Source organism: Poecilia latipinna, unplaced genomic scaffold (genome assembly GCF_001443285.1).
Source record: "Poecilia latipinna isolate Pla-1442-1.1 unplaced genomic scaffold, P_latipinna-1.0 Scaffold474, whole genome shotgun sequence".
NCBI classification, from domain to species: Eukaryota; Metazoa; Chordata; class Actinopteri; order Cyprinodontiformes; family Poeciliidae; genus Poecilia; species Poecilia latipinna.
In genome coordinates, this window is record NW_015113090.1 from 291,654 (window position 1) to 301,782 (window position 10,129).

At 34.7% G+C, this 10,129-nt stretch overlaps 1 protein-coding gene across 2 annotated transcripts in view; it reads right to left on the bottom strand.

Moving 5' to 3' along the window:
* Positions 1-501: 501 nt before the first annotated feature.
* The window catches only part of rmdn2 (regulator of microtubule dynamics 2), a 46,482-nt gene continuing 36,854 nt past the window's right edge, over positions 502-10,129 (bottom strand). Inside the window, exons 7-12 of one of the 2 annotated variants that reach the window (XM_015039509.1) lie at positions 7,611-7,686; positions 6,981-7,058; positions 4,328-4,426; positions 1,946-1,999; positions 1,780-1,860; positions 502-780 (exon numbers count right to left, since the gene is read on the bottom strand). In XM_015039509.1, coding sequence (XP_014894995.1) covers positions 733-780; positions 1,780-1,860; positions 1,946-1,999; positions 4,328-4,426; positions 6,981-7,058; positions 7,611-7,686 — 436 coding nt within the window. In that variant the 3' untranslated portion in view covers positions 502-732. Of the gene's footprint in view, positions 781-1,779; positions 1,861-1,945; positions 2,000-4,327; positions 4,427-6,933; positions 7,059-7,610; positions 7,687-10,129 lie in introns of those variants that run through there. The other variant, XR_001425870.1, reaches the window with a different exon arrangement.

Genomic DNA, 10,129 nt, shown 5'->3' on the forward strand with positions numbered 1-10,129 from the left:
TGCAAAAACACAACATTTTATGTCAGTTATTTAGTCTAGTTTTAGTGTAAATATCTTAGTTCACTTGAAATAAGACAAAACTAACTTACAAGTAACATTTCAGTAAGGTACAGGACCTTGTGGTCCGTCAATAAGTCCTTAACATTGATGAAAAAGTTCTAGTTCCACTGGCAGATTCTTTCACTTCTTTCACATTAGTTACCTAGCAACGCCAGCCAACTCCGTTGCCTAGCAACCAAGTTCCGTTCCACTGGCAGATTATTTCACTTATAATAAAACATTTTTCTATGTTATAAATATGGATACAGGAGCTAAAACAAGCTTATTCATTTTGCTGAAAAGTTACTTGTTATATTGTTTTGTCTTACTTAAAGATATTTGCACCAGAAACTGGACCAGAAATACTTGGTAAGATTGTTTTTGCAGTGTATATGGCGCTAATGCGTCACCCATGTGTATAAAGTCTGAAGCATGTACAAGAAAAAACAAACACACATAATCAAAGCATATAAATGAATAAACTCAGATTATAACATATAGAAAAAAATTTGACTGATATGAACTTTTCATGATTAGAAACGAGAATTAACCATTAGAATAACTAAAAAAAAATATGATATTGTTACACTCACAGAGTGAATCAAACAGATATTTTCACCCACCATTTCCCCCTGCATATTATATATATATAAATATAAATAACTCCAGAATGGTTCCTTAGCGTTTTCACACTCAGACTGAAGGGAAGAGTAAATCCAGCTCCTTCTGTGCTTCTTCATCCTGCATAAAGAAAAACATTTTAAAGTCATTCGTCATTGTTGGCTCATTTTGAACTTTTCTGCCTCTAACTGAAGCAAATGGTGGTTTTTTAATACTTTTTTCCATTTTGTCTCCCCTGGATTTTATTGGGAGTGGTGCATTATTGTAAAGTGAAAGCAGAAATGTGTGTAAAACTTTGTCAATTTTCTGCTAATGTTGGGGAAAAAAAAAAAATCTATATATCTGTATATATATATCTGTTGTGGTTTCCCCCCCTAATAAATAAGAAACAATTAAGATCACAAAGAATAAATTTGTTCAATCTTTAAAATAAATCAACAAATTTAGTTTTGGTTGTTATTTGATAGAACATAAAACAAAATAAGACACAAAAAAACTAATTTACCCTCAATTTAGATTGGATTAAGAAAAGTGAATCATGATGCCGAAACTATAAAACTAAATTGCCAATAAAGCTGCAACTAACAATTATTTTACTTACTGTTTAATCTATCAATTAATCAATTAAACTGATAAAAAATAGGCACATTCCGTAGGTTTTTCAAATAACTCTGACTTCTACAATATTAGAAATAAATATATTTTTGGATAAACCAATTAATAATTGGACAGAAAATGATTTTTTTTACAGAACTAAAAATTGAGTTCTGGGGGAAACATATTTACAGACGAATAAGTATTTTTATTTTAAATGCAAAATTTCTATTGTTTAACATTTCTGGATTAATTACTGCTCTGTGGTGACTTCATGGAAGGATAAATGGAGGACAATCCTGGAGGAAAGCCTCTGATAGGTTAGCATGGCCTAGTCAAAGTCCAGACTGAAATGATTGATTTTCACAGACACAGTTCCTTCAACGTGACTGTGATTGAGGGATGAGCAGAAATTTAAATTCTTTGTATTTCACAGCTTTGCACCACATTCTGTCGGTTTATAGCACAAAATCTAATTAAAACGGAAAAGTTTTGGGTTTAAAATAAAACTAAAGTGAAGTGAACCTCTTTGGAGACGGTGTTCATGGTAGATGCAGCTTCACACATCTTCCTGGCCTTCTCGCTCTGCCCCAAAGCTTTATAACACTGCCACAAAAAAACAAACAAAAAAACAAACAAACAGTAAAGTTAAGATAAACAGCCAACAGGATCATCAGAAAGCATCACTGACCTTCGCCAGGAACACATAGTTCAGCTTTGAGTACGCAGGATGAATCTCTTCAACCTGCGTTTGTAGAAAAAAACAGAAAACTGGTTCATTTCTGAGCTGCAACGTCGGACTTATCTCAGAATAAAACAGATAAAACAACAGAGGTTGAGTTCAGAAGAATAGAAATATTCCTTATTGTTCCAGAGTGAAAGCAGCAGCAAAGAGGCACAAAAAAGGTCAAAAAGTGATAAAAAATTGAATTAAAATTAACTTTTCAGAAAAGACATAGGAGCTTTCTTTAAGTCAACAATTCCTTAATGTTGATGAAAAAGTTCTAGTTCTATTGGCAGATAAATTCATATATAATATGGGGAAAATGTTTTGTTAAAAGTGAAATAATCTGCCAGTGGAACTAGAGCTTGGTTGCTAGGTAACAGGCTGGTCTTGGCTGCCGTTGCTAGGTAACGATTGTGAAAAAAATGAAATAATCTTCCAATGGAACTAGTACTTTTTCATCAATCTTAATGAAATATTAACTTAAAACAAGCTCATATATTTTACTAAAAAGTTACTTTTAAGTTTGTCTTATTTCAAGTTTACAAAGAAACTAGACCAAAAATAAAAAGAAAAAAGTTCAATATTGAACAGTAAAAAGACAACACAAACTTTTATCAAAAAAAGAAAGATTTTTCGTAATTGGTGTGGTTCCATTAAGCAAATTTATTTTCGTAATTCCAATTTGTGCAGTTTTAAGGTTAATGGACGCGCAGGTAGCAATGGTTTGGAGGAAGGACCTGCTGTAACGATGCTTTCTGCGTTTAGGATGCAGCAGGGTAACCGGTAAGAAACAATCTGATGTGATTTGTTTTTTTTTTTTTAAGTCAAAAGAATACCATAATTGGTCAGGTGCAATAAGGGTAACCATGGCAACCCGCCCCACCTTCACTCCACCTTCTCTAAACGAAGCAGCTCTTAAATTGTGGCTGATTTATGGGGACTCTGAATTGGCCCTGGGTTTTTTTCTCCAGCTGCTCGGCAGCAGATCTGCTGTAAGGTTTTCGCCGGCGAGTCGCAGCACGACTCATTTAAAGCCGAGCTAATGAGAAGAGGCATGCAGAGGAATATTGGCAAGGAGCAAAAGTATTTTCTCTGCTGTGTAAACAGTTAAAATGTGGGAACGCAGATAAGACCGCTCTGAAAAAACACAGATTTTAAAAAAAAAGAAAAAGAAAAAAGGAGCCGACCTGGAGGCAAAATTTCTACTGCGGCACAAAATAAACTTGATTCTGGTTGATTATGAGAGCAAAAACTAACAAAACTAAATAAAAACTCAACTTTCTCTGTTATATAAGAGTATTTCTTAATTCATTTCAACCAATTATGACTAACCCACATTTTGTTTTGACATCAAGACAGTAAAAGTTAACCCAACAGGTTGTTTATTTAAAAATATACCACTATCAATATCAATATCCAATCCTATATCAATAATGGGTTTCAAGCAGTTTCCTGTGAATTAAATGTAATGTTTAGCTCTACTTTAAGGAATTTGCACCAAGAAAAGGTGGATTTTATCACCTTAATTAATATTTAGACCCTCAAACAGACTCTCTTGCATTATTAATTGTTAATTTTCACTCTTCCGCTTCACTTTGTTAAAAACACCTGGGTTTGTAAACATTTCCACATAAAATTCAAGCATTTTAAGGATCTTCACGGTAAGTTTTCAAACTTTTCCAGCATCACTTTGGAGATAAAAACATACAAATGAACTGAAAAGACAGTTTCAATTCACTTTTACATATTATTTATTATGGTTAATAATGTTTTGTGGTGGCATTTTACTTTCTACAGCAGGAATAAAGTAAAATAAAATGGAACTAAATTTTATGTTTTTTTTATTCTCACACTGATGGATCCAAGAGCAAAGAAATCCATCAATTTCAATAAAGTTTAACATATAAAATGTAAGTCACAGAGTCATTAAGAATAATAATTTAAATAATTCAAACAAATTGTGTTAAAGTAAAAAACCTTTAAATGTAAAGCACAATATAGCATCTTTACAAACTTCTAGATTTAAAGAAAAAAAAAAGTAACTTCTGACAAGCAAATAGAAATATTTTTTTATATTCTCACTAATCTAAAACAATAAAATGTTTATCTGATTTAATTTCAAACATAAAAAAAATATATTTTTATAATCTCTAAAAATCTGGTGTCCACATTTAAGCTTTTAATGAAATGTTAGATTTTACTACTAATAATTGTCTATAAATTACTTTCAAGGACTTTTTACAGAAATCAAGAACTTTCCAAACCTTAAAAACACCGAAATGGAATTTTCCAGGATGTCAAAATAACAACGTGGATGAAAACGCGGTTGTTTTTAAAACAGCGTACCTTCAGGAAATTCTTCAGCGCGTCTTCGACTGTGGCGCTCGGAGGTTCTCCAAACAGCGTTGCAGCAACTTTCCTCTCAATCCACGACAACTGAGCAACCTGAAAAATAACCAAATAATCAGCCTTAAAACAGGAAAACACCCGACAAAAAAATAAAAGAACAAAAGAAAGATACAGAGGAATTTATAACATCTGGCACCAGTTTCATTAAAATCATTAAAATCCACATTATTCCTTACCGGCGCCATCCAACCAATCAGAGCCAAAGAAAGTGAAACGGTGTTCCTGGATTGGCTGATTTGCAAATCATCATTTTAGTTTTCAAAGCTGCATTTTAGTTAGAATATTTTAGAAAAATCCTCAAATTTCCCACAAATAATTCCATAAAAAAACAAAATTTTAAAGTCACATTAAACTTAATCATGTTTTCTTGTCTTTTCCATTATGAAGAGTGGCTAAGAGAAAAGAGCCTCTGCGTCGCATCATATTCAAACCCCAACAGGAAGTCTTGGATGAACAACTAAAAGTTTCTATGCACTGATAAATTTAATTTTCAACATGAAAACAGAAATAATTTGGGATATTCTAGCTAACCTAAAACAAGAAAAGTTTAATCTAATTTAACTTTTTAGTAGGTGTATGAAAATATCTGGTTTCCACTGTAAATAATGTTTTTCAAATTTAATCAAACGTTGGATTTCACTTTATTACAAAACTGTCCAGTTTGAATATCAAGCTTTCATTTTCAGAATTTCAAAATAAAACCATTGATAGTGCTATTTTTTTGTAAACCAGCATTATATAAAAGTTAATATTTTTCGCAAATTCTCAGAGTAAAAATATTCCAGTGTTTTTACTGGGAAAACAAGATTAATTTATTTTCCCACTCATTCCAGGAATGAAAGTCATTTCCAAGGTTAAAATCTACCAATATTTTTATATTTCAATTAAAATTTAGTTCAAAATTTTTGTTTTTATTTTTTTAACACCAAATTAACACGTTGCATGAAAACAAAATCTGAAAATGCTCCAATGAACCCCGTAATCAGATCCAACGTCCAAATATAGCAGCGATGACTCAGAGAGTAAAGACATAGCATGATGGCCATAAAAACAGCCTTTATCTGAATCAAAAACAAACGGCAGAATGGAAAGAACACGAGCCGAACAGAAACAGGACGGACCTATCACTGCGCTGCAATCTGATTTAAAGCTAACAATGGCTGCTGTTAACCCCCCAGAGAGCGCCCTGCCAGAAACACACAGGCAGAAAAAACCCCACACAGAACTCCACATGCCGTCTGCCCTACGGAAAGCCGTCACTGTCAATAATTAGACCTACATTAAAGGCTTTGTTCTGAACTGGTTTTTATTATAAACTCAACAGTCACGAAATGGAAACGATCAGTATCTACTGACAGCGTATCGGAGTAGAAACGTTGCAATACAACGTCATGCAAAAAAAGCTGCTTTCCAATGATGACTAGCACTAGGTTTAGCTGTCAAGTTGTCAACATAACGCCCGAAATCTTAAATGTTCACCTGATATATAAAGGAAATGGGATGCAGTGCTTTGGTACTAATTATCAAAACTACAACTATATAATAAGGTCAGGAAAAAGTTTTAATTAAGAAAAATAGCAAAAGAAAAGGAAGTCGGTTAGTTATGCTAGTTTGACTATGACAACTTTGACATGTAGATGTACTGCAGAATTCAATGTGTTTCGGTTCATTTAAATAATAAAAAAAGGCGACGTAAACACCAACTCTGACAGATCATCAGTAGTTGTTTAAATTAACTAATAAACCACCGCTGTGTTTGATTAGCTAATAGCAGTGGTAGCTAATCTACCACAGCGATCACTTACTAATAAATGTAAAATAAGCATCTGATATTAAAAGAATCGTCTTTCTGCCAACCAGCGCTCTGTGGATGCGCAAATTTCCAGATGTAAACAACATGCAATGTGTTTACAGATTTTAGTAGAATCTGTAACTTGCTGAGATGCATTCATGAAAAAAATTGAGCTCAAACACAAAGACTAAACTCCTGGCCTCACATTGTAACCATGGTAACAAAAATCATCTAACTATGAAGCTTGATCTTCGAACTTTTACAAAGTAAACTTTCTACCTCCTTTAAATCTTAATTTTTAATTTTATCAAGTCAAGATCTTATAATTTATCAATGCTGAAACCATTAAATCAAATTTAGCAGCTTTCACATTCAACATTCACAAACAAATGTTAAAATTGTAAATCTATGCTCTGTGTTAAAATGTTAGCATCTGTGCTAGTTCACTTATGCTCGAAATATGACCCTCAATTTTTTTTTTTTTAACGCTAAATTAACACGTTGCATGAAAACAAAATCTGAAAATATACCAATGAACTCCCTAATCAGATCCAATGTCCAAATATAGCAGCGATGTATGTTTTAAGATCTGATTACTTAATTGGGATTTAACAGAAGTGCAAAATTATTTTAGATATTCATTTTAATTGTATTTTTTTGTTGTGTGTTTACGTACTGTCAACAATGTCTTCCTGTAACATTTTTACATTTTCTGCGTTCGGACTCAGAACATCTCATTAGTGATACTAACGGCTTGCCATACTCTCTGAGGTCAGACAGGAGGGAAAGGTCACGTACAGCGTAGCACCAGCGACCCAGCAGGTAGTAGGATAGGGGGTCCTGCGGCTTCAACTCGATGGCTTTATCCAGGTGATCCTGGGACAGAAACAGAGAAACAAGAGGATTTAACGCTGACTCATGGTTCAGCAGCGATGGATTTTTACGTTGATTCGTGGTACAGCCGCTGTTTTCACCATCTTCTGTCCCGACCTGATCTGTCCTGCTTCACCAACCCACAAGTATTTCACAAACACCTCTCACACACGCAAACCTGCCGCACACTCCCCCCGCTGTCACAGGCCCTCCCCTTCTTTTCATTTCTGCTCTCTTCAGTTCTCTCTCTCTTTTTTTCTCTCTCTCATTCGCCTGTCAAAGCTCTGAAGGTACACAGTGTTTGGGAAAACTGCCGAGAGGAGATAAAATGCTACGTGCCGCTGTTCCATGCTCTGGTTATGTAAGCGCATGAGTGGAACCTGAACCTCCAGAGCCACATAAAGACAGTTACAAAGTCGGCCTTCTATCACCAGAAGAACATTTTCAGTAATAAACAACTAATTTCCCAGAGAGATCTAGAGAAACTCAACACCTTCAGAAATTTGATTGCAAAATGTGAAAATGCTGGAACAGTTTTAGATCTGTGTAGCTCACCTTAAAGATGTAACCGTTCTTTATCTTGTTTTGTATCGAGTCGTATTCTGCCATGATTCCACACATGATGGCGTACCTGTGAGGACAAAATAAAACTCAGAAATCAGTTTTTGTTTAAGCAACATTTTATGCTAAATAAAGTGTTAAAGAAAGAAGAAATATGACGAGCAGAAAGGAAACAATGTTGCAAAAAACCTGCAACATTTGACTGCTTTCAAGCTTAGCTGATCAAGCTTTTATCAATAAATATTCTGGTTGTTTTTAAGGTCTAATGCGGTAATTCAGGCTTCTTTCTAAAGAATAAAATGCACAAAAACGTCAGGCGAATATTTGTGGGTGAAAATTTTTCAAGGTGAAATTTTAGCAGTGGAAATTTTGAAGGAGGATTTTCACAAGTGAATTTTTGCAGGCCAATTTTTGAAGGCAAATTCCTTAAGGTGATTTTTTTGCTGCTGAATTTAAAGTAAAAAGAGAACACCAAGGATAAAAATTCACTGCCTAAAAACATCAGACTAATTATGCTCTCTTTCTTCCACATTGTGTGCCAAAAGGTTGCAAACATTGAAGATGTTGCACTGCTTTGCAAATTATCCCTAAAACATTAAGGCTTCTCCTGCTCTGCTAGGAAACACGATGGCTCAAGACTTTTAAGCCCAGACAGACAGATAAAAATTAAAAAAACAACATGTTCAAGTGAAGTGGAGGGGAACCAGCATGAAATAATTAAATACCAGAGAAACAATCATTAATGGAAAATCAACACTGATAAGACAAATACTACCTCAAATTACCCTGAAAGGCAAACACCAGAAGAGGAGCTGTGGGCTACTGTGACTAAAGAGCCTGGTGTTTATTTAGCGAAGGCAGCGCGGGATGAGCCCACACAGCCACTGGCTGGCGCTGCGTGGGTTTCCAGCAGAGATGCTATCTGTCACCAGCAGCTCCAATGAAAACAGGCAGCTGGATGCAAAGGCTTTGAACAGATCCATCACCTCTGATTAAAGATCTGCTGAAAGCCACAGTGGTTGGCTTATCCTTCGCCTCCATGTGTTAATCCTAGATTCAACTTTTCATGCAAGTAGCTGAAAGTCCCTCAAAGAGTTTAGCAACTTAGTCATCAGATCTTCTCAACTTTAGCTAGAGAGAACACTGCACTGCAAAAACATAAAATTATACCAAGTACTTTTGGTTGAGTTTCTAGAGAAAATATCTTAGTACGCTTCAAAAAGGACAAAAATAACTTAAAAATAACTTTTCAGTAAGATATAGACACTTGTCTTAAGTCACTAAAACAAGTTCTAGTTCTTTGTCAGATTATTTCACTATCAACTAGCCCTGTGACGTTACCTAGCAACGCCAGCCATGCCGGCCCATCGCCTAGCAACCCAGTTCTATTTCCACTGGCAGTTTATTTGGAACAAAACATTTTCCCATGTTATAAGAGGAAAATTGTGCCAATGGCAGTAGTATTTTTAAGTCAATTATTTATTTAAAATAAGCTCCTGTTTCTTGCTGAAAAGTTACTTATGATCAGAGGTGGTAGAGAACCCAAAAACTGTACTCAAGTAAGAGCAGCACTAAATTAAGATGTTTTTACTCAAAAGTAAAAGTAAAAGAAGTCTTAAGGCTGGATATTGCAGAATTAAACAAATTTACACAAAAATGTCAAAACTTAGCACCTTTAAAGACCAATTGAGACAGATTATCTGCAAAACAGTTGATTTGAGGGTTAGTTACTCTTTAAAGATGGAGTATGCATTTTTTTTACAGAAATGTTTTCTTTTTTTAACATATTTGTTAAAACTGACACCATGTGTCAAAATGAGACAAATAATCTATGAAAAGATTGATCTCCACTCTACTCTAAAACGTCCACCATCAAGGGTCAGAGAGCAACTGCACTGTAAAACATCTGAGCCACATTTAGCTCTGTCCACAATCTTCTACACTCTGACTCTGGTGTTAAGGCAAATGTTCATTTTAATGTCCTGTTCTCACTAAATGTCTGAGCTGAATTCATTGTGATGTTTAATAAAGTTCATTATCAGATCAGAAATTTTGTTCATGAAATTTCAAACAAGAATTTAAATTATTCTAAAGTAAAATAAGTCGTTATTTTAACTTGATATTTAGTAAAATAACAGAGAAATGTGGCTCTTTGGGTGAGATCAGTTTTTTTCCTGCATATTGTGAAATAATTATTTGGTTTATATTGCAGCATTAAGTTAAAACAATCCATGGTGAATGAACTTTAAAACCAACAATTTTAGAGAATTGTTGGTTTTAGAGAGAATCGTTTGGTAGAGCTGTTGCCTTGCAGCAAGAAGGTTCTGGGTTCGACTCCCGGCCCGGGTCTTTCTGCACGGGGTTTGCATGTTCTCCCTGTGCATGGTGGGTTCGCTCTGGGTACTCCGGCTTCCTCCCACAGTCCAAAAAATATAACTGTCAGGTTAACTGGTCTCTAAATTCTCCTTGGGTGTTAATGTGCATGGTTGTTTGCCCTGCCTTAATGTCTGAGT